The 24,385-nt window shown below is 46.8% G+C and overlaps 1 protein-coding gene across 2 annotated transcripts in view; it reads left to right on the plus strand.

The window, feature by feature from the left end:
• The window catches only part of DMRT1 (doublesex and mab-3 related transcription factor 1), a 111,652-nt gene that overhangs the window by 38,464 nt on the left and 48,803 nt on the right, over nucleotides 1-24,385 (plus strand). For both annotated transcript variants that reach the window (XM_027041098.2, XM_027041099.2), the window contains exon 3: nucleotides 6,938-7,221. In XM_027041098.2, the coding sequence (XP_026896899.1) occupies nucleotides 6,938-7,221 (284 nt within the window). The remainder of the gene's footprint in view (nucleotides 1-6,937; nucleotides 7,222-24,385) is intronic.

Genomic DNA, 24,385 nt, shown 5'->3' on the forward strand with positions numbered 1-24,385 from the left:
AGAAATAGAAAACTTGAACAGACCCATAACCAGCGAAGAAATTGAATCAGTTATCAAAAATCTCCCAACAAATAAGAGTCCAGGACCAGATGGCTTCCCAGGGGAATTCTACCAGACATTTAAAGCAGAGATAATACCTATCCTTCTCAAGCTTTTCCAGAAGTTAGAAAGGGAAGGAAAACTTCCAGACTCATTCTATGAAGCCAGCATTACTTTGGTTCCCAAACCAGACAGAGACTCAGCAAAAAAGAGAACTACAGACCAATATCCCTGATGAATATGGATGCAAAAATTCTCAACAAGATACTAGCAAATCAAATTCAACAGCATGTAAAAAGAATTATTCACCATGATCAACTGGGATTCATTCCTGGGCTTCAGGACTGGTTCAACATTCGCAAATCAATGTGATACATCACATTAACAAAAGAAAAGATAAGAACCATATGATCCTGTCAATCGATGCAGAAACAGCATTGGACAAAATTCAGCATCCTTTCGTAATAAAAACGCTTAAGAAAGTCGGGATAGAAGGAACACACTTAAACATCATAAAAGCCATTTATGAAAAGCCCACAGCTAATATCCTCAGTGGGGAAAAACTGAGAGCTTTCCCCCCTGAGATCAGGAACACGACAGGGATGTCCACTCTCACTGCTATTGTTTAACATAGTGTTGGAAGTTCTAGCATCAGCAATCAGGCAACAAAAGGAAATCAAAGGCATCAAAATTGGCAAAGATGAAGTCAAGCTTTCGCTTTTTGCAGATGACATGATATTATACGTGGAAAATCCGATAGACTCCACCAAAAGTCTGCTAGAACTGATACATGAATTCAGCAAAGTTGCAGGATGCAAAATCAATGTACAGAAACCAGTTGCATTCTTATACACTAATAAGGAAGCAACAGAAAGACAAATAAAGAAACTGATCCCATTCACAATTGCACCAAGAAGCCTAAAATACCTAGGGATAAATCTAACCAAAGATGTACAAGATCTGTATGCTGAAAACTATAGAAAGCTTATGAAGGAAATTGAAGAAGATATAAAGAAATGGAAAAACATTCCGTGCTCATGGGTTGGAAGAATAAATATTGTTAAAATGTCAATACTACCCAAAGCTATCTACACATTCAATACAATCCCAATCAGAATTGCACCAGCATTCTTCTTGAAGCTAGAACGAGCAATCCTAAAATTTGTATGGAACCACAAAAGACCCCGAACAGTCAAAGTAATTTTGAAGAAGACCAAAGCGGGAGGCATCACAATCCCAGACTTTAGCCTCTACTACAAAGCTGTAATCATCAAAACAGCATGGTATTGGCACAAAAACAGACACATAGACCAATGGAATAGAACAGACCCACAAAAGTATGGCCAACTAATCTTTGACAAAGCAGGAAAGAATATCCAATGGAAAAAAGACAGTCTCTTTAACAAATGGTGCTGGGAGAACTGGACAGCAACATGCAGAAGATTGAAACTAGACCACTTTCTCACACCATACACAAAAATAAACTCAAAGTGGATAAAGGACCTGAATGTGAGACAGGAAACCATCAAAACCCTAGAGGAGAAAGCAGTAAAAAAAACCTCTCTGACCTCAGCCGCAGCAATTTCTTACTCAACACATCTCCAAAGGCAAGGGAATTAAAAGCAAAAATGAACTATTGGGATCTCATCAAGATAAAAAGCTTCTGCACTGCAAAGGAAACAATCAACAATACTAAAAGGCAACCGACAGAATGGGAAAAGATATTTGCAAATGACTTATCAGACAAAGGGCTAGTATCCAAAATCTATAAAGAACTCACCAAACCCCACAGCCAAAAAACAAATAATCCCATGAAGAAATGGGCAGAAGACATGAATAGACACTTCTCTAAAGAAGACATCCAGATGGCCAACAGACACATGAAAAGATGCTCACCGTCACTCCTCATCAGGGAAATAGAAACGAAAACCACACTGAGATATCATCTCACGCCAGTTAGAGTAGCAAAAATGAACACATCAGGAGACTGTAGGTGCTGGAGAGGATGTGGAAAAATGGGAACCCTCTTGCATTGTTGGTGGGAATGCAAACTGGTGCAGCCGCTCTGGAAAACAGTGTGAAGGTTCCTCAAGAAATTAAAAATAGATCTACCCTATGACCCAGCAATAGTGCTGCTAGGAATTTACCCAAGGGATACAGGAGTGCTGATGCATAGAGGCACTTGTACCCCAATGTTTCTAGCAACACTCTCAACAATAGCCAAATTATGGAAAGAGCCTAAATGTCCATCAACTGATGAATGGATGAAGAAATTGTGGTTCATATACACAATGGAGTACTACGTGGCAATGAGAAAGAATGAAATATGGCCCTTTGTAGCAACATGAATGGAACTGGAGAGTGTGAGGCTAAGTGAAATAAGTCATACAGAGAAAGACTGATACCATATGTTTTCACACTTACGTGGCTCCTGAGAAAGTTTAACAGAAGACCATGGGGGTGGGGAAGGAAAAAAAAAAAAGAGGTTAGAGAGGGAGGGAGCCAAAACATAAGAGACTCTTAAAAACTGAGAACAAACTGAGGGTTGATGGGGGGTGGGAGGGAGGGGAAAGTGGGTAATGGGCATTGAGGAGGGCACCTGTTGGGATGAGCACTGGGTGTTGTATGGAAACCAATTTGACAATAAATTTCATATTAAAAAAAAGAATAAGTGTTTTTTGCATTACCCGCTCTTCTTGGTTTTCCAGAAGCCCTGTGTGGAATATTTCAGTTTTTCGAAGGGAAAAAGCACTTAAATAAATTAAACTTTTGTGGTTAGAATAAATGAAGAAAGCCTGGGTGTGGCCCGTGAGCATCCAAACTGTTAGGCAGCAGTATGCACACCACTTGTGATCCGAGCTCTGCCGTGATTTTGGAGGAGGTGGTATTTATCTGCATGCTCTTGTGGGATAGCCAGGCAGGAGTGTCACAGCAGTGCGGTCAGGGGTCACGTTTTTGGGGATAGCTTCTGAAGCACTGGTTTGCAATCTTCCAAGTAGACCAGTGAGTTTCGATCTGTGAGTGCATCAGAGCCTTCTGAGGACTTTGTTAAACTCAGGACTGCTGGGCCCACCCACCCCTCAGAGTTTCTGACTCAGTGGGTGTGGTGGGGTCCAAGAGGGTGCGCTTTTGCAAGTTCCCGAGGGGGCTGATGCTGCCCATTCCAGGGCCACACTGCGAACTCCACTGGATGAGACACCTGTCAACTGATGGATGCTTATTTCGACCTCGGGAAATTTCCACGTATCAGTGGCATGCACGTAGAGGCTGGGGCTCATAAACCTGTTTTGAACATGGACCAAGAGTTTTGATGTGAACTTTAAAATACAATTTAAGGTTTACAAAATACAGGGTGTGGCAGTTCCACAGGTCCCTAGAGCTTTTTAAAATGTCACTTTTCAAGAGTGCTTAAACATCTTAGGATTGTAAAATCCTTAGGCACCTACTCTTAGAAAGCTCAAAGAGTTTTTATTATTTAAATACTGGTAGGAAATGAAACTTTTCCAGTGTGTTTCTTAATTTATTCTTCAAGGTCAATATAATCTGAAAGAGGAAGTAAAATACCGGGTAAGTGGGAAAGTGATGGCCTCAGTATCTGATTGATTATACTCAGCTGTAGCAAAACCAGTCCTCGCTCTGACCTGACCTAGAGGCTCCCTGTGCAGTTTGTTGAAGCCATCCTCTTGTTACCTTGAGAATTATTACTGACATCATATTGCTGGATAAAACGGAGGCCTGATAAAAGGTCCTGAGTAGGGGTGTGATTCGGAAATTCACGAACCTGTGTCCTAATCTGAGAATCCTGGTGTCCTTGGGTTTCTTCCTCTTCTTCTTCTTCTTTTTAATTTATTTGAGAGCGAGAGAGTGCAAACAGGGGAGAGGGGCAAAGAGAGAGAGAGATTGAGAGAGAGAGAGAGAGAGAGAGAGGGAGAGAATCGTAAGCAGCCTCCATGCCCAGTGTGGAGCCCGACACCAGGCTCGATCCCACAACCCTGGGATCATGCCCTGAGGGGAAATCAGGAGTCAGGTGTTCAACTGACTGGAGCCACCCAGCTGCCTCCCTTGGCCTTCTATTTAATTCTTTACCTACTAATGTATATTTTTTTTAATTGAGGACCTTGCTTTTGAAGGGCAGGTCCGAAGGGGTATCTGTTTTTTCCTGCTGCAAGGACAGAGATAAGCGTCGGAAATGCCTTCCTCAATGTCTGTGAGATTACACGTGGATGTCCCACCAATGCTTGTGACTGAGTGGTGAAGCCCGTGTCATTCATTCCTTCCCTGATTTAGACACCCGTAGAATTCGTCATTTTCACAAAATTTGTATTGCTTAAGTAACGAGGAAAACAGTGAAGAGACAACATTAAACACAAAAGAATTCACCACTGGAAACCACCTCTTATGCGTGAAATTGGTGTGTAAAATAAGAAAAAACTGGGGAGTTCAAGAGGGGAGGAGGGCAGGTGCCTTCTCCACATGCGGTGTGGAGTAATGGAACTGGAATGAATGTCTCATCTCATTAGCTGGGAAGAGGAGAGAAGGAAGGAAAGAAATAGAATGAAATAGTTGGGAGGGCACTAAGGTGGATGGATTAGGTATCCTTTCAGAGAAAGGACACTTTAGCACTGACTTTAAGGTGGGGCTGTGAAAATCCCTTCCACAGCTTGCCGCCTGCATATCTTCTCTTTTCCTTCCATATTCGGCCAGTGGACACATGGGGCACCTGCTCTGGGCCACGTGTTGACTCTGCGGGGAATTTCCGTCGACCAGCTTCTCCCCACCTATGCATGCTCAACCCTTGTCTGTGGGTTAAAAATGAAATGACGCTTTCTTGCTCCGGGGAGCTTCTGTTTCTTCCTCACATTTATTTTGAGGCCTGGCTACTTGGAAAACCGGGACTCGTCGATCTGTTCGGGCACGTAATTGACCACCTCGTGTCCCGCGGTGTGCTAGGTTCGGGGATGCACCAGTGAGCCCGGAGCCCTGGTGCCTGCTTTTGCTCCTTCTACATTCTGGCGAAGAGAAGGCTCTTGTGCCCAGCTGGTCTGTTTCCTCATTGCTTACTCGTTCCTCCCTCTCCTGCAAAACCCACAAGGCCCTGAAGCCCTCTGTTGGTTTTTTTCTAGAACTGATTTGCTTGATCTCTTGGCAGCAGTTGACAAGGCATGCTGGCCCCTCCAGGAGCCACATCAACTTTGGCCTGTGTGATACTGTGTTCTCTCCTTGGTTCTCCCCAGCTCCATTCCTGGTTCCCTTTCCTTCTCCCAGAACTCGCTCTTTGGTAACAACTCCCTCCCCCTCTCCCTGGGGGCTGGTAGAAACCCCCCCCCCCCCCACCCAGGGCTCCCAGGGCTCCTCCAGCCTCTCCTCTGCCGAGTGCACTTGCCAGTTCCCACCTTCGCTTGTCGCCTATAAGTGCCTCCAGCTTCCTACCACACCAGACTCCCCACTCTCCCCCAGGTCGGCCAAGTGCCTCCTCCGGCATTCTCCTTCCCTTCCAGATGGAAGTCCAGCCAGCCCCTCCGCTTCTGCTGAGTCCTGCCCCCTTGCCCATAGCTCAGGCCCCTCACTGCTTTCACAGACTTGAGGTCTCTCTTCCCTTCGCTTGTCCTAAGCTTGCCATCAGGTCACTCACTCTGGAACTCAGTGCTGACCCTCTGCTCCTGGCCCAGAAATCGTCACATGCTGCAGGGTCTGGAAGGCTGGCTGGAGGCTTCCCCGCCCCTTGCTCCAGCTCCGCCTCTCATTCCCTTTCGGGCACCCAGCTCTTCAGCTTCGCTGCGCTGCCCTGTCCAGCTCTCGCTCGCACGCCCTCCTCCTGATTTCCCACTCCCATGCCTTTGTCCTCCTTGTCCTTTTCTCAACACTTTCTTTATTTTTCACCTTTCTCTGTTCCTCCCTTAAACCTCAGCTTGGATGCAGTTTCTTTTCCTGAAGGTCTCTGTGGTCCTTTCTAGGCTCCAAGTCCTCTCTCCAGCCTTTGGATTTCCTTAAAAGTCTATGGCTATTCCTGTGTGATAATCCTTGTTGGTATTTGTAATCTCATCACATGTCTCACCCCAGACTGTAGAATCCCCGGGCAGCGGCATCCTGACACCTTACAGCCATCTCAGGCTCCTGGACCACCTCTTAGAACATGGCGTGATGGATGTCCATGGGAGAGAGGATTTAGGAGTCTGCTTGTTTACGAATCGACACAATTTAAAATCTAGACATGGGGTTGACAAAACTACAGCCTTTAGGCTGGTTCTGCCCACTGCTTGGCTTTGTGAATAAAGTTTTATTGTAACATGACCACTCAGCAGTCTGGGCATTCTGCAGTTGAATGGCCTGAAATCGTTACTAACCTTTTACAGAAGAAGTTTGTCTACCCCTGGTCTATACCATTGTCCAGACTTGTGAAGAGTCCAGTATCAGGTGTGGGAGGAAATTAAAGAAATAATGTGTGCTTAAACTCTTAGCCTTTTGCTTTGGCTCTTTGATATATCTATGTGGCTACCATAGTTTGAGCATTGGGATTTTATTACTTTGTTGAAAGTGAAGTACAATTCATTTTGTTGTAAAAGTGATGCCGACGGCCAAGTTAACTAGATTTGATCTCCAGTTTCCTAACATTGGGGTAGAATTGTCTGGGTCGAAGTTAGGCCTGCCCAGGCTTTATGTCACTAAAATGTTTTTGGTATTCTCAGTGAAAATAAGTCCTCTGCAGGGGTCTGCCAGCTGTGTCCCCAGTTTTGCCAGCCTTAGAGACGTGTCCCTTACTTTGGCTGGGGGAGGAAGCAGCGTGTTCCAGAGCCTTGCTCTGTAGCTTTGCAGATGAGGAAGGCCGTACGTTGCCAGGGTTGAGAGGTAGAGTTTTGTGCACCCCCATGTGAATACCCTGTGGTCTTTTCCTTTCCAGAGGGACGCATGGTCATCCAGGATATTCCTGCCGTCACCAGCAGAGGGCACATGGAGAACACACCTGATCTGGTTTCTGACTCCACCTACTACAGCAGCTTTTACCAGCCTTCTCTGTTCCCTTACTACAACAATCTGTACAACTACCCGCAGTACTCCATGGCCTTGGCCGCGGATTCCTCTTCCGGGGACGTGGGAAACCCCCTCGGGGGGTCCCCTGTGAAGAACAGCCTGCGGAGCCTCCCGGCACCCTACGTGCCCAGTCAGCCGGGAAACCAGTGGCAGGTAAGATGTGGCCCAGAGTGACTGGATCTGTCAAGAACACACACATGCACACACGACGACCAGCTCAGCACACATGGGTGCACGTTATGCCAGGGGTGTTAAAAAAAAAAAAAAAGTTCCCTCTCCCGGGTCGGCTGCGGGAATTGTAACGTGTAAAGGGATCACACTTGTGTGTGTTTGCACTTCTCTCATTTTGCACTATCATTTTGCACAAATACCCAGTTGGCCGGAGGCAGATTCACGAGGGGCTCACTGTGTGAGGTCTCACCTCCTCCTGTAGCCTCATCCCCACTTTCTTTGAGCAGCTTAGAAAATGCTGGGTGCGGCCTTCTGGGTGGCTGTAATCTTAGTGATGAATTTGCACCCTGGAAGGGACGAGTGGTATCACCTGTGTGCTCACGTGGACGCAAGGTAAGAAAAGGAATTAGGTCCCTGTCGTCCTGGGCCAAATTGGGTGCTTTTTTTTTTTTAGCTGGGAATGAAGGTCATCTTTCATATGCTCAAGTGTGCGATCAAGAGCTTGTAGCTTAACACGGGGGTAAAACAAAGCATTTTGCATTGTCAGGGAAGGAGTGTTTTTCTAGAGCTGTTCTGCTTCCTCAGCTGTAACCGTTTCCTCGGATTTCAAGGCACTGAAAACGTCCACGAGCTGGGTTACCATGCCGTGGGGAGGGTGGCCGCATGAGAGCCAGCACTCCCCACCTGCAAGCCTCCGGCAGCCATAGGTGTTACAATTCAGGGAGAATGGTTCTTATTTGGGGTACATTTCCCTCGCAGGCTTTCTCAACTGGGCTTTGATTCCAACACAATGGGACATACATATCTGGGAGTTCGGGGCAAAACTTCGACCTTCTTATGCCCATTTTTTAAAAATGTAAGCTGAAATTTTCCTCTGAGCGATTCTAGCCCGTTTTGTATTTTTGAGGTGTGAGGAAGTAGTTAATTTTCAAGCTCCCCCGCTTTTTGGATTCTCTCACTTCCCTTAGGGATCAGACTTCTTTAGCCTATTAATACGTCCACCCTAGTCCCCTGGGATACACATTTTTGTAAGTTTGCCACACATTTTATTTTCAGAACCATGCTTGTTAAAAAGAGGGCTTCCCAGGGGCGCCTGGGTGGCTCAGTCGGTTGAGCCTCTGACTTCAGCTCAGGTCATGATCCCACAGTTCATGAGTTCAAGCCCTGTGTCAGGCTCGAACTGACAGCTTAGAGCCTGGAACCTGCTTTGAATTCTGTGTCTGCCCCTCCCCTGCTCATGTTCTCTCTCTCTCAAAAATAAATAAGCTTTTAAAAAAAAAAAAAAAAAGAGGGCTTCACGCATATGGGTGTGAGAACTCGGAGGTAATGTGAGTGTAAAGGAATGCAATCACTTATAGATCTTCAACCTGGACCCCTACAGGCCTTTCAAAGTGCCAACTGGATTTAATTCTTGGGGGCAGGTTTTGGGCTGATTTCCATCAGAAGCTCTCCTCTCTGCAAGAAAGAAAAAGTATCTTGTAGTTCTGAAAACACCAGCATATCCTGTAGATTCCCACAAGGCAGGGACTACCGCTGGAGCGTCCTGATTTTCTGGCGACTTCTAGGCTTTAAGGATAAAAGTAGGACAGCTCTGTGAACCTGTTGGCCTATGAGAAAAAGGATGAGGGGGGAAAAAAAAACTTAACTGTTTCCTGAGAGAAAGGCAGGCAACTCTTGGTGAGCTTTCCGGTAAAGTCAGACGTCTACTTGTCAGAATCCTTGAGCTGGCCTGTAAGACGGCAGACCAGCATCACTGCCTGGTCTTGGAGAGATGTTTCAGGTGCTGTGTGTAAGGAGAGAGAGAGTTTCCGGAGGGCAGGTTCCCACACCTGGAGGAAAAATCGTGGCCAGACTTTCTTAGTCCTGGGGGACAGGCAGTTTTGATGCTGTTCATGCTGTCTCTAGCACTGCCACTTATGGAGAGAGGTAGAGACGCCCGCCGAGGCATCATTTAACATATAGTTTGTCTTCCTGGAAGGCTGAGCGTAAGACCTTTTATTTCCAGTCGCTGTTGGTAATATATTCTCATGGAACAAATTATTTTGCAGAAATAGGTCCTTCTCTGCTACTGTGGTTGATGCCCCTTCCTCTTAGTTAGTAATGGCACCAGTCATGACAGCCAGCATTTGCTGAATGGTGAGTCTTCCTCCAAGGCCCAGGAGGCAGATCGTGTTGCCTGCTTTTTACAGGTGAGGACACTGAGAGCCAGAGGGCTGACTTGTCCATGGTCACACAGCCACCACACAAGAGAGCTGGAGTTTGAATGTGGATCTGTCTGGTTCCACGGTGTTTCTCAGCAGCGTTTGGTTATCACTGGGTCGGGCCACGGAAACTGCCATCAATATAAATACCAAGGTCCTCTCTAGTTCTTTAGGGCTTAGAATTCCTACCTAAGCGCTTTGCTTTACATTGAGGGTCTTCTTGGAATCGTCTTCCGGTTTTCTTTCCTCCCTTGTGGAGGTTGGAAATATGCAGAAACTTCTGGAACAGTGCTGACGTGTGGTTACTTCGGATGGCCGAGAATGGGGCCTCTGAAGCTTTCCTGAAATATGCCGTCTCGGCAATAGCATTTAAAATATGCTGGGGGCGCCTGGGTGGCGCAGTCGGTTAAGCGTCCGACTTCAGCCAGGTCACGATCTCGCGGTCCGGGAGTTCGAGCCCCGCGTCAGGCTCTGGGCTGATGGCTCAGAGCCTGGAGCCTGTTTCCGATTCTGTGTCTCCCTCTCTCTCTGCCTCTCCCCCGTTCATGCTCTGTCTCTCTCTGTCCCAAAAATAAATAAACTTTGAAAAAAAAAACCAAAACAAAACAAAACAAAAAATAAAAAAAATAAAATAAAATATGCTGAATTCCCTGCTATCTGAAAGTTGCTTTTGGAATCTGCCTGCAAATCTCCTGTGAATGTGCTTCTCGGGAAAGCAAATCTAGACACACCTGCAGTGTTCGTGTAACCTGGAAAATGATCCTAACAGTTGAGATGAGGGGCTTGACCGCGTGGCGTCTCCATCCCTCCTCAGTCTGACGCTGTGTGAGTCTATGGATTAACCTCGTAACCAGATACAAACACAAGCTGGACTTACAGCCCTGTTGTTATTCCCACAAAAATTAGTTCTCTTGGAAATAAACTCCTAAGTGCAAGACCCAGCGTTGGTATATAAGCCATCACTTTGCAGAATGGCAGGTGACCATCAGTCTAGTGGCGATCAGAGCTGCAGTGGGTCTTAGGAAGCTCCAGTTCACCCCATCCTGGTGCAGGGAGAACGGAGGTCTGAAGCTGAAGGGGTTTACTCCGCACCCACAGATAGTTGATGGCAGAGCCTGGACTAGAAACCAGGTCTGTTGGTTTAGGAGAACACTGGAAGATCCATATTCACTTCTGACTTGGCATTTAAATGTTTGTGAAGCCTGGGGCAAAACACAAAATTGTTTCTGCGTCTCTCTGTTTTGGTCTGTAAAGTGGGCATGATACCACCTTCAGAGAATTGTTGCCTGCATACGTCTGGCAGTGTAACAGCTGGAGTGAGGTGATTAGTGCCTGTAGACGTTTCTGGGCACACCAGCAAGTGCTATGCCCGTGTTGACTGCAGTTATTTCTTTTCACTAATCATCATTTTTTAGATCTATCTAATTTTCAGCCTTCTGCTGCTATGTATTTTAGTTAGCGATCTCAGATCCCCTTTGTGACAAGATAGGGTATATGTAGGGCGCATTTTAGTATTAAAAGACTGTGACATGTGAGTATGGACCAAGTATGAATGTACGTGGAATAACTTTTTCAGGGTTGGGGAAAAACGTGTTCTGCTCAGCAGATGGAACACCAGAAGCACAGACAGAAATCATAATGGTGCAACACAGGTTTATGATGTGTGTGTTATGAAGTATTAGTTAAATGGGGAATGCCTACACATAACACTTATAACTAGTAAGCGCTGTCGCTCTTAATAAGGAACAAAACGGCTCACTTTTTTTTTAAACATTTTTTTTTAACGTTTATTTTTGTGAGAGACAGAGTATGAGTGGGGGAAGGGCAGAGAGAGAGAAGGAGACACAGAATCCGAAGCAGGCTTCAGGCTCCGAGCTGTCAGCACAGAGCCTGACACAGGACTCAAGCTCATGGACCGTGAGATCATGACCTGAGCTGAAGTCAGAGCCTTAACCTGCTCTGGCACCCCTAGAGGGCTCACTTTTTAACCACGTTGTTAGGGCAGAAGCGTCGGGAACAGCCATCTGGGCCCCAGCCCCGCTGTTTTGGGAGGGTGCTTTGGTTCTGCTCTTGTGCTCCCTCCTGCTGGAAGCTTCCCGGGGGAGGACGGCATGGGGGTGCCCCCTTGCTTGTGACCCTGCTTTTCATCTCCTTTGTGGAAGGTGTGCCAGACTGTGCTAGTCCCTCCTGACTGCCTCCTCCCTTGGTCTGACCCTGGCACATCTCCTCCAGAGACTGTCTTGACTTCCTTCCTCACTCCTCACTGGATCAAGTCCCCATTCTGTTAGTTCTCCCCCTCCCCTTACTGCGGGGTATATCCGTGTGTGGGGGGTGGGGGTGGGGGAACAGCGGGAATGTTCTTCAACCAAGAGTACCTTTCTGATTCCTAGAAAAACTGATGGAAGTGGAGATAATCCTAATTTTTTAAAGCTAATAGGGAGGGTATTGAATTATTTGCTGAAAAGTAGCCATTGAGTTTATCGTAAAGGTGAGACTTCCGGTAAGTGTCCCTATAAAATCAAGCCACAGATAATTACAGAGCACCTACTAAGTGCGAAATCTATTAAAGGAAATAGAACAGCGTGCTGGGCCCGCATCCCAGAAGCTCAGGACTCCTTCATGTTGATGCCCTGCATGCAGAGAACTGCTTTAATCGCTTTTGGTCTGCCTCCAGCCTCTGGAGATTTGTGGCCCAATCATAGATTCCTGTCCTGTTGTGAAACAGGAATAACATTTGTGACACTGGAACAGACTCACGATGAATGGCTGGTTCCACTGACCAGCAGCTCAATTTCACTTCTGCATTTAATTGCCTGCAAAAGCTGTTTATTGCCTTGTGCACTCCTCCACGGCAACATTATCTCTTAAATAAACATGTTGTACCAGGTTGACAAGGGAGAGGTGCATATCAAGGGAGCAGAAATAAATACGGGAGGACTCGAAGCTGTACCTGGAATCTCCTTTCAGCCCCTCTGGCTGGCAACCTCTCGATCGCCTTTCAGAAGCTGGTGCCTCCAGATGTGTAGACTCCCGTGCTGCTCACAGTTCGGGGGTGGTCAAAATGACAACATAGGTGATTTCGTTCCTTCTGGTGGTGATTTTGGGCTCAGTCTCAGATGTCTTGTTTTAGGGTTGCCCACTTACGATTACGCGCCTAGTGGGATGCATTTGTTTTTTAAATAAACACTCATGGGCATTCTGCTATGTGTTAGGGACTACCACCGAACCAGCAGACAAAAATGGGAAAAGCAGGTCTTGGGGGAAGGCTGCTGTTACCACCTGGAAAATGAGGCAGAAAGTTGGGGATCACCTCCGTAACCCTGGGTTTGAAACTGAGCTCCAGGCAGGAAGGAAACCAGATTCTGGGATCTGGGCTTGGAGTACAGAGAAGGCGCCCCTTGTGAGCGTTCCTGGGATGGCGCTCTAGTACCTTTGATTGGCTGGGGCCAAAGCATCAGGCAGGGTCTTAACAAAAGCCCCTGCCAGTTCAAGCCACCATATAATATTCTCTGTCCCACAGCGAGCAGCCTGATGGGGCCCCTGTTTCCACACTGCTTCCTCTTTTCATTAGCGTTGCTCAGCATGAGAACGACCTGTTAGCCAAAAGGTTGAGAGGAAGTGACTTCTGGAGCGTGTGCTGTGTGGGGGACAGCAGCCCTGGAGGGTCCTGGAGGGGCTGCAGGTGGCTCAGACCTGGCTCTTGTTCCCAGGGAGACGATTATAAGTCATAGTCATTATTTTAAGATATTCCTAAATTTAAAAAACATATCAGAGAGAAGGCAGTAGAATGCAAAACCCATTTCAGTTTTTTTTTTTTTTCAACGTTTATTTTTGGGACAGAGAGAGACAGAGCATGAACGGGGGAGGGGCAGAGAGAGAGGGAGACACAGAATCAGAAACAGGCTCCAGGCTCCGAGCCATCAGCCCAGAGCCTGACGCGGGGCTCGAACTCCCGGACCGTGAGATCGTGACCTGGCTGAAGTCGGATGCTCAACCGACTGTGCCACCCAGGCGCCCCTCAGTTTTTTTTTTTTTAAGTGTATTTATTTATTTTGAGAGAGAGAGGGAAGGAGGGGCAAAGAGAGAGGAAGAGAGAGAATCCCAAGCATGCTCCGTGCTGTCAGCACAGAGCCTGACTCAGGACTCAAACTCCCGAACCGTGAGACCATGACCTTAACTGAAATCAAGAGTCTGACGCTTAACCGATTGAGCCACCCAGGCACCACCATTTGAGTTTTTAAGATGAAGCAGACTTCAGATAAGTTTCTGGGTTTGCCTCAACCACCAAGCTGTACTGTCAGGGACCCCAGGATGATGCGCATCAGGGCACCTCAGATTCCTGGATAGTTGTGAGCTGCGAAAGTTGAAGTGATTGAGGAACACAGCTGGTTATAGGAGAGCCAGACCCCAGCTGGGCTGTCTGCCTTTGCTCACGTGCTCTCTGTACAGAGCCTTGTGATCAAGGCTGTCTGCTCCAAACTGTCATCCAAACGTGCCGGCAGGTTAATCTCGCCTAGGCTTCCCTGTTGCGAGCAAGCTGGTTATTGGCCGCTGTCTGTTGGTGGATGGACACTAACTGCCTTTTTTCTCTGGAAAGAAAAATTGACAAAACTTGCAAGCAGACACAAGAGAGTCTATAAGAACAAATATAGTTTAAAATATTTAAGATAATTTCTTACCTTAGGAAAAGGTAATTAAAATAGATACGGTAAATGGCCTTGGCCTGTAAACGCTAACACCCTTTATTAGGTTTCTTAAAGGGGAATCAGAAAGATGTAAGTTTATGTTGACTGAACGTGTTAACGGGTTCAGGGCGCCTGGGCGGCTCAGTCTGTTAAGTCATCCCACTCTTGATTTCAGCTCAGGTTGTGATCTCACGGATTGTGAGATCGAGCCTTGTGTCGGGCTCTGACCTGACAGCATGGAGCCTGCTTGGGATTCTCTGTCTCCCTCTCTCTGCCCCTCCCCCACGCATGTGCATGTTTTCTCCCGGGCATGCGTGCATCCTCTCTCAAAATAAGAATAAATAAGTTAAATTAAAACTGAGAAAGTATTACAGGTTCCATTGCTATGATGGGGTATACTTATTATGTATCTGGCCACTTTTGTGATCTCTATAATTCTAATAATTTTCTAGTTGCTTATTTTGGGGTATCTGGGTCAGATACAGGAGAATATTGGTACAGCCGTTTTCCCCTGTATACCTCCAGTTCTGGTACATGTCGTTGGCGTGATACTCAGTTTGGATACTAGCCGTGGATGTTGGTGTCCTCTTGTTCCTCATTTTACTGGGAATGTGTCCAGCGGTTCACTGTCATCTGTGCAGGATGTTACCTGTGCCGGTTTTACAGAGGAATGAGGAAAATGAGGACAAGTGAGTTGTTGTTGTTTTTTTTTAATGTTTATTATTTTGAGAGCGAGAGAGAAGGAGAGACAGAGCATGAGCGGGAAAGGGGGCCAGCGAGAGAGGGAGACACAGAATCCAAAGCAGGCTCAGGGCTCTGAGCTCTTAGCATAGAGCCTGACGGTGGGCTCGCACCCACGGACTATGAGATCATGACCTGAGCCAAAGTTGGATTCTTACCAACTGAGCCATACAGGTGCCCCAGGCCAAGTGAGTTTTTCTTAAAGCTCAGCTATTCAGTTTAAAAAATTGCTCTTAGGGACACCTGACTGGCTCAGTCAGAAGAGCATGTGACTCTTGATTGCAGGGTTGTGAGTTCAAGTCCCATATTGGGTGTAGAGCTTACTTTAAAAAAATTGTTTTTATTGCGACTGCTCTTCTAACATTTTGTAAAAATAAAATCCTATTAGGCGGCAGGATTTCTTTTTGTGCAAATGCCCTCACTCAGCAGCACCGTCCCTACCCCTCCCCGTCTCTTTCCCTTTTACATCATGCCAGTCTCTGCAGTCCAGACAGAGTCTGGAAACGTCTGTCACTGTGTCACCATGACAACAGCGAAGTTCCCTGGGTCTTCATCTGCTTCGTTTAGCGATTGTGTCGACTTAACGCTCAGCTTGACTCTTTACAGGGAGAGTGCTTTGGTCTTTTTCTTCCTTTTTACAGCAGCCCTGTGAATGCCCAGCATTCTGTGGGACCCCTTCCCATGCACCCCAAGTAGGCCCTGCTGTCTGTCCAGTGGAGTGAGGACTCCATTGGGTCGGAGGGCCGGTCTTGGAGAATCTTCTGTTTCAGAAAACATACAAGTCACTACGTACCTCAGAAAGTTTGAATTTTATTTGTTAATGTTTATTTTTGAGAAGGAGGGGGAGGGGCAGAGAGAAAGGGAGACACAGAACATGAAGCAGCCTCCAGGCTCCGAGCTGTCAGCACAGAGCCCAACACAGGGCTCGAACTCATGAACTATAAAATCATGACCTGAGCCGAAGTCGGAGGCTTAACTGACTGAGCCACCCAGGCGCCCCGCACCTTGGAAAGTTTAAAGCCAGTGAAAGGAAGGTGTGCGGCTTCTCCAGGTTTGGAGCCCACATGGCCTCTACTATGAACTTTCCCTTAAGTGGCCTGTCACACCTTGGCCATATTTAGAACTTTCTCCTGTGCAGCACACTTCTTCCTGAGATTCTTCTCTTTCAAGGAGAAATAATGACTCCAGTGCTCCTGGCCTTTACAACACGCCCCCAATCCTGAGGGGAGCAAGCTTCTGTTGGCCACCAGCTCTGAGGGCACCAGCAGCAGTTGGCGGGGGGGTGCTCCTGAGACTCCCCAGAGCTCTGCAACCTGGATGAGTGCAGTCCTGTCTCCCGGCCTCTAAACTGCCACCTTGCTCACACGCACTTTCACAAAGGAGCTGCTGTTTGGTCTCATTTTAGACGATTACAAGCGATGGTTCTGACGACCGTCAGCTGGTGTCGATTACATCCTTACTCAAAGAATCGGTTTTGTTTGACAGATGATGAACGTTTGATGGCTTGCTTGCTTTGGATCCCTCCGCGAGGGCATTCATTTGCAGGAATTGGGGCCACAGTGACAGTACTGCTGGGTGACCCTGGGTCTGGAACAGAGCTGAGGGAGGTGGTGGGCATTCTAGATGCTGACGCCAGACAGATGGCGAGAGGTAAGCTGAGGAATCTCTCCTAACTGCAGCAGGGCACGGGCCAGGCCCTTTTGAGCATTTGGGTTGAAAACGTGTGATTGGCAGAAGAAAGCAGAATTGGGCTCTGGAAACCTGGGCCCCGAGGCAGACGGCTCTGACTCTGAGAATATCTTGGGCTGGGGTTGGTCCTGAACATCCTGATGGGTTGTTTCTCAGCCTGGCTGGAGCGGTCCAGTGGCATCCAGACAATCCAGCTGGAGTGTCATCTTGGGTTTTAGGAGCCCTGGGGTACATCGTTTCCATTATAAGTTCAGTCTGGTCCGGACTGAGTTGGAGAACTTTGCAATGGACTGGCATAACCCGGGGACTACTCCCTATTCAGTCGGAGGCAGAAAGAAATACATGATCAGTCTGTTGGGAGATTGTTACACAACCTGATCTCTGACACAGTGGCATCAAGTTAGTAAATAATACATCATTTGGGGATTCTGTAATCTGCTTGAAAACCAGATAATTAGATCACAGTTTTAGAAAGCTTTCAGATTTGGTTTGGTTGGGCCAGTGGCCAAAATCTTATCTGTTGATGTTTTCCCTGGTAGCTTTGATTTTTTTTTTCCCCGAAGCAGATGTGAATGTGAGACAGATTTTGTACATGGCCGGTTAAGTGTCCCTCATTAATTGAATAAAGCCCAAAATCAGGGGAATGCATAACAGAGGCTGGTTTGCCCTATTTTTAAAAAAAGTATATTAGGAATATGGCAGTAGAAGGGTCAAAAGGCTAAGGTTATGAAAACTCTCGAGGGCACCTGGCTGGCCGGCTCAGTTGGTAAAGCATGGCGACTTTTGATCTCGGGGTCATGTGTTTGAACCCCATGTTGGGTGTAGAGATTACCTAAAAATAAAATCTTAAAAAAATTACCATCGAGAAATCTCTATCATGTTACAGAGCATGTAGAAGAAATGCATTCACTCATTCGTTACAATTCATGTATTGAATACTAGCTCCGCCCCCGGAGCTGTGTACTGTGCTAGACTCCCTCACCCCCCAGGTCCTAGCACGCAGGGAACTAGGATACACGCAATTCTCTGATGGTGCTGTGATGGAGTCTGGAGGAGTCTGGGGAGGGCTGTGATGTGGTCCCCGGGCAGTGGTGTGCTGGGGGCAGGGTGGGGTGAGGCCAGGATTTCATCACTGCTGTTGTTCGGAATTGCCATCGGATAGTGACAGTTCAGAGCAGATTGACTTAGTGAGTTTCATCGCGTGCGGATCCCTTTGTGGGGCTTGAACTCACAACCCTGTGATCAAGACCTGAGCTGAGATGAAGAGTCGGATGTTTAACTGACTGAGCCGCCCCGGCACCCCAGAGTTTCATTACTTTTTAAACATTCTCTGCAGAGAGGAGACCCCCTCACTGCCTGCACTCGGGACAGGCTGCTCCCCGTGCTCTGTGGACATCACCCTGGCCATCCACACCCTCCGGGAAGGCGGGCTCACAGGAAGATTGAGAAACAGGGCAAAAGGGATGACCTCCTTGTTTTGTTTCTCACACCTTTTCATCACCTTCCTTCTCACAAGCGTTATCTTGGGCAGTTAGTAGTTCTTATCAGCCAGTCCCGGGAGAATGAAGGGAAGACACATAATCTCCTGTCTTGAGTAATGGTCTAAACTCTAAAAACCTGAAGGAACATTCTTTGTTCTCTGTTTCTCTCACTCTGTATGTAACAGTGGCTGCGTAGGAAACAGGTAGATTTTCAACTTTTTAAGATTTGAAAAGTAGAAAAAATTGAGAGAATGGAGTTTTCTTTTGAATACCGAGCAAAAGTTTTATGTAGTTAAGATACTTAAGTATGTCATCCAGGGGTGTGTCTGTCTCCCTCTTTGTGACCACATCCCTGGCATACCTGTGAAAGGGCTCAGGGTTACTTGGTAGCATCTCAAAAGTGGGGTCCTTGAGTGTGACCACCACTATCCCACCGATGCTCCCACAGAGGGACGCCCCCTTGGGGGAAGGGAGGGTGTAGGCGTGACAGGACAGATGTCACAGGGACAGCTTTCATATCTTCTGTCCCGCTTAACCCTTAACATAGCCTGCAGGGATTGCTCCCACTTTTGTGGATGAGGAAGTGGACATTCCGGGAGACAAGTCACTTGCTGGTGTCACACAGCTGCTAAGCGGGGGAAAGCGGGTTGAGTTTGAACTGGGGTTTACCTGACTATAGAGGCACGTCCTCTCCCATTGTATCTCTGCCTTCCTAGCGGGCAATATGCATTTCTTGGTTTCCCTTGCAAGAAGCCTTGAGAGCTGTTCAATGTTTCCTTACGTCTTATGATAGGTCTCATGAGACCTCGTTAGTTATAGCGTGTCTTAAATAGTATTTTCAGAGTCTTGACGTTAGAGAAAGCGGACACTCCTGTGTCTTCACAGTGTTAACCAAATCGAAATGACTAAACATCTGGTCCTTAAGCATGGTTTTATGGCTCTGCATCCTGTCCTGCCCTGCCACCCCTCCCCCACCTTCTGTGTGCTTTAGGGAAACAGATTCTTGGTCCTTCTTGTGTCATTTTGGTTACTTAGAGGTGGGCTCTCCATCATACTTCCGGAGGGGCCGTTCTGTGCCACTAACCCCCCGTGAGTTGGGTATGCGCCTCAACCGTCACCAGCCTGCGTTTGAATTTCTAATACCACCTCCGGCGGAGTATGTGAGTATATGTGTGTGCTTACACGTAGCAGGTGGCCCCAGACGGTCTCCCCTTGCCCTCCAAGCCGTCTATCACGTTCAGCACTCATAAGATACCCTTCACACTGCTGATTTATGCTAAAAGTATCCTAATGTTTCTGACAGCTCATGTGTGACATGAATAGAATCCATATTTCCTAGAGCAGCTAATCCAAGTGGCTTATTTCCCGATACTGCTGATAGGGCTATATCTCTTGGTGTCACCGCCGTTGAGATTCTGATGGAAACATATTGTTTGTGGGTCACCAGTTTTGTCTAAAACAGTAGGTTGGAACACAGTAGCAAAGGTTAATTAAGTTTGTCCATCAAATGGGAACAGATATGGACGCTTCTAATGCTTCCGTCCTAAAATCGAAGTTCCTGAATGTGTGGTTATAGGCATGTTTTCTTATTTTCAGACTCCCTCCTCAAAAAAGTTTATTTGATCTTGGAGCAGTGAAAACAGGAAGAACGGGTAAAAGCCAAAGGCAGTGAGTGAGTAGATCTTCATAATCAGCAGACATCTTAATTTAAAGTGGGAAAAGCAAGCGAGGTTTAGTGTAGAAGCTTCCAGGGCGGATTTGCTTTGTTTGGATCCTGCTTCTCTGTTTAATCCCTTTATGAGTGGAAACGAGTTACTTGATCCCTCTGAGCAGTTCTTATGCTAATGATTATTTTACTTTGAGGACTCAGGAGAAACAGGACAGGTCTCTGTAGTATCTCTCAATAAATTTACTTTCTTCCTCTGAAAGTCCGTTAGTTCTGTGGTCAAGAAGCAACATTTTCTCAAGAAAGTTACTTGAAGAATGTCACTATCACAGGCTCCCAGTTCTTTTCTTACGAGGTGTTGTTAACGCTTCCAGAGACGTGACGTGTTAGAGAAAACGGAGAGTCCTCTTTCTGGCTGGTTATCAGCCCCGAAATAAAAATACAGACCTTTTCCTGCCCTTTTCCACCAGCTACTTTACTGAAGCCGTATTTTCTATCAGCTTTTACGTAAATGATGCATTTCTGTCTGGCTCTGTAGGACTTCACTTGGAAAGTCAGCGTTTGTGTTTTAGATTTGTGAATCAAAGCGTATGTAAGTGTTGACTCAGGAACTAGATAATCCTGCATAGATGTGTAGTTTGGGAAAATGAGGGAAGCACTGGGCTCGTTGTGGCCAGAGACTGTCTGCAAACAGACCTCTCCTCTCTGTTTTCTGAGCCCCCTTAAATGCATCTGGATTTTTCCAGGTTGTAGGAAAAGGAACCATTTTTTAAATTGGGCTTTTTCTGATATGTACGTATTTTTTTTTTTTTAATGCTTAGTTATTTTTGAGAGACAGTGCGAGCAGGGGAAGAGCAGAGAGAGACACACACATAGAACCTGAAGCAGGCTCCAGGCTCTGAGCTGTCAGCACAGAGCAGGACGTGGGGCTCAAACTTGGAAGCTGTGAGACCATGACCTGAGCCAAAGTCGGACACTTAACCAACTGAGCCCCCCAGGCGCCCCCGGGTACCTAGTTTTGAAAGTCCTTGCTTCCTTTCACCAGGTTTATATACCAATCAATGCCTTTCAAGCATTTTAGGTGGAGACCCACAGTAAGAAATGTTTTACGTTGGGATCCAGTATTTGTTTACACAGACATGTAAGCACAAAATGAAACTTTTCGTACAGCATCTCTTGTTCATACTGTGCACAGTGAATTGCCAGATTTCTGTTCTACTCTGTTTCATTCCATTCATTTCTGTACTGTTATTTTTTTAAAATGCTGCTTGCAACCTGCTGAATTATTTGGGGCCCACAGATGGTCAGAGTGCTGCATTTTGGAAAATACTCTCCAAGGAGTAAACTTTGTTCTATCAGCACCCAGACGCAGGTGGTGAAAACAAGCAGTTGAAAAAAATAAAATAAAATGAAAACAACCAATTGAACAACACAAGTTAAAAAAATTTAATTTTTTTTTCTGTCTTAATTGTTTTGTATAATCAGGACAAGCATAATGGACCACTGATAAACGCACTTGTGATCCTAATATCCTGTCAGGTGTCCACCCCTTAAAGTTTCTACAAGAGTGGTGTGAATCTTCTGTGCCCTCGCCAGTACCTCCTGGGAGTTGGGAGAAGCTTGCTTTCTCTTCTTGTGATCAGTTTTGGTTCTGTGTTTCCAAACACAGAAGACTTGCTTCCCTGGTGCATCTTATGGCTGTTGCTCATGTGTCTGAAATCTATCTGGCATTAATTCAGACGTTGAGCTCTGCCCCTTCCTTTCTTTTTGAGAAAGCCCACTTACACAAGCTTCATTGGCTTCTGCCTGTGTCACAGACTTTCTGGAGCCGTGGGAATCGTGGGGTTCACAGCTTCAAGCATCTCAGATGTATCCTTTCTTAACCCACCTGTCCGCTCTGCCATACTGCATGGTCATCCTATTCTGTCTTCTCTCCCCCCTCCTCTCTGAGGAATGAACATTCCTTCCATTTTTGGAGGAACAGCTCTAGTTTCTTCAGCCTCTTAAGTGCTGACCCTCAAACTCCGCCCATTCCCCCTCATTTTACCGGAGGGGTCCACCCAGGCTTCGCGGGAATCTCTTACAGAGGCCTGAGTGTGCTCAAGGCCAATCTCCACCTGCTATCCCCTTGTCTTCCTCCTGCTGGGGAGGGGTGAAGGGCATTCCGAATGAGCCCTGAGGAGAGAAGGCAAGGTGGATTCAGTGGAGGAAGTTAAGGAAGGCAGGCGAGAGAAGACAAAGCCCTAGAGGACAGGAGAGACCAGGAGGGAAGAGGGGAGGATGGGCTGAGGGAGTCCGCCGTGTCAAGAGTCCGTCAGCATTTGCCATGTTAATGTTTCAGTAATCTCGGAAATGGGTGCGTAAGAGCGATCACTTTCAGCCCGTATGGTAAGAATAATTCTTGCCACCTGTGATGCGTGGCATGGCAGAGGATGAATGAGGTGCATTTTAGGAAGTGAACGGGCACTTGCCCTTTGGGTCAAGCACCCGTGCAGGTAAGGTCTGTGAACGAGGAGGGCTCACAGTATGCCATCACGTGAGCCTGGAAACAGCCATCCCTTCTGGATGGTTTGGAAAGAAGCTTATACTGAAACTGGAGAGGGGCGCCTAGGTGGCTCAGTGAGTTAAGCGTCTGACTTCAGCTCAGGTCATGATCTCACAGGTCGTGGGTTCGAGCCCCACGTCGGGCTCTGTGCTGACAACTCAGAGCCTGGAGCCTGTTTAGGATTCTGGGTCTTCCTCTCTCTCTCTCTGTCCCTCCCCTGCTCACGCTCTGTCTCTCTCTCTCTTTCTCAAAAATAAGTTAACATTAAAAAAAAAAAAAAAAAAAAAAGAAATCCTTTAATGAGGGTGCAAGTCACCCCCCAGCTTTCACTCTTAGCATCACCAGGAGACCTGCAGTTCCACAGTGTGTGAAGAACCCTGACTTTTTTCATAAAAACGTTTCTGTTTGTAAAACCAGAGGTCCATCCCACATGTGGCTTTTGCAACTTAAAAGGCTGCAAGCCACATGTCACTGCCAAGGGCATCTTCTCATTATTGGCTTAAATATCGGAGCTTGCGCTTAGGAATTTGATCCCGTACGGTTCTCGAGAAGTCTGTTCGCTTTCGTGGCCAGCTCTGCTTTGCCGCTGAGCCACGCTCCGTGAACAGCTAGCCCACAGTTTGGTCTTCACGAACCTCTTCCAGCCGTTGCCTGGATGGAGTGTTCGGCTCGGGGTAAGACCAGACTCTTCCTGGCTGACGCGCTCCCGGACAACCGGCACGTGCTGTTGAGGAATTTTATTTTTTTTTACAGGAAGTAGGGTCTAATATTTGTACGTTTTGTTGGGATTTTATTGTTACTATAAAAAAGGGGTGACTACGGTATATAAAAAGGAAACCTGTGGTTCAGATTTACTGCGCTGCGTGTCCTCCACGGTTTAATAAAATAAAACCCAAAGCTCTTAGGTTTTCCTCCGGGGTTAATACTAGCATCATGCACGTTCCCCGCCAGCCCAGCTCCTATCTGTAGGTCACACTCTGGTTCAGAGACTTGGGGTGGGTAATAAGATTATAAAACATGCCTCTTGCTGGCCGGCTAGCACATGCTAATAATCATGGGAGTCGTAATTCACCGGAATACTGGGGTGTTAGGTTTTCCTTGGTTTGCGTGTTTAATTTAAAGGAATAAAAAATAAAATCTTGAGAAGAAACAAGGTAGCACTGCATGAAGCGGAAAAAATTATATCCTTTAAGCAGAACTGAACGCTTCCTCTCGTTTGTGTGCAACTTGTACAACTTCTATCCCTCGGTAGAACTTTGCTGTTTCAGCTGGAGGTGTGGGGGAGGGCAGGGAGGGCGGGGACTAGGCTAGTCTAAAGCGGGTTTTCCCACCCTTGGCCCTCCGTGAAATGTGGGGCTGGGATAATTCTTGTTGTGCGGGGCTGGCCTGTGTATCGCAGCACCCCGTCTCTCCTCACCAGATGCCACAGCACACCCTTCTCCTCGCCACCCCCCCAACTGTGACTCACAAGTGTCTCCCCACTTTGCCAGGTGTCCCCTGGAGGACAGATTGCCCCCAGTTGAGTACTACCGGCTTAGAGTAAAGCAGGTTTCCCCAACATTTCCTCCTTTACCCATTTGTCTAATCCGAAAGCAGCCAAGGTTGTGGTGGTTTTTTGTTCGTTTGTTTTTGAGTTAGAAGGGAACTAGAGTTTTAATTTATTTTTAGGTTTATGTATTTTGAGAGAGTACGTGAGTGAGGGAGGGGGAGAGAGAGAGACCCAAGCAGGCTCTGCACTCTCAGCGCAGAGCCCAGCATGGGGCTAGAACCCATGAACCATGAGATCATGACCTGAGCCCAAATCCAGAGTCTGACACTTAACCAGCTGAGCCATCTAGGTGCCCAGGATATACAGTTTTAAATCTCATTCTGCCACTCCTTTTTCTGGACAAATCACAATTCGATTTTAGCTTCAGGTTTCAGAGGGTAACAAATGGACTTAGAAATACTACAGTTGACGCTTGAACCGCACTGGGGGTTTGCACTGCATGAGTCCACTTATGTGTGACTTTGTTGTGAGAAACACAATACTGTCCTGTAAATGTGTTTTCTTTTCCTTGTGTTTTACTTTTTTTTTATTTTTTTGTGTGTTTATTTATTTTTGAGAGAGAGAGAGCATGAGTGGGGCAGGGGTAGAG

Source organism: Acinonyx jubatus, chromosome D4 (assembly GCF_027475565.1).
Source record: "Acinonyx jubatus isolate Ajub_Pintada_27869175 chromosome D4, VMU_Ajub_asm_v1.0, whole genome shotgun sequence".
NCBI lineage: Eukaryota > Metazoa > Chordata > Mammalia > Carnivora > Felidae > Acinonyx > Acinonyx jubatus.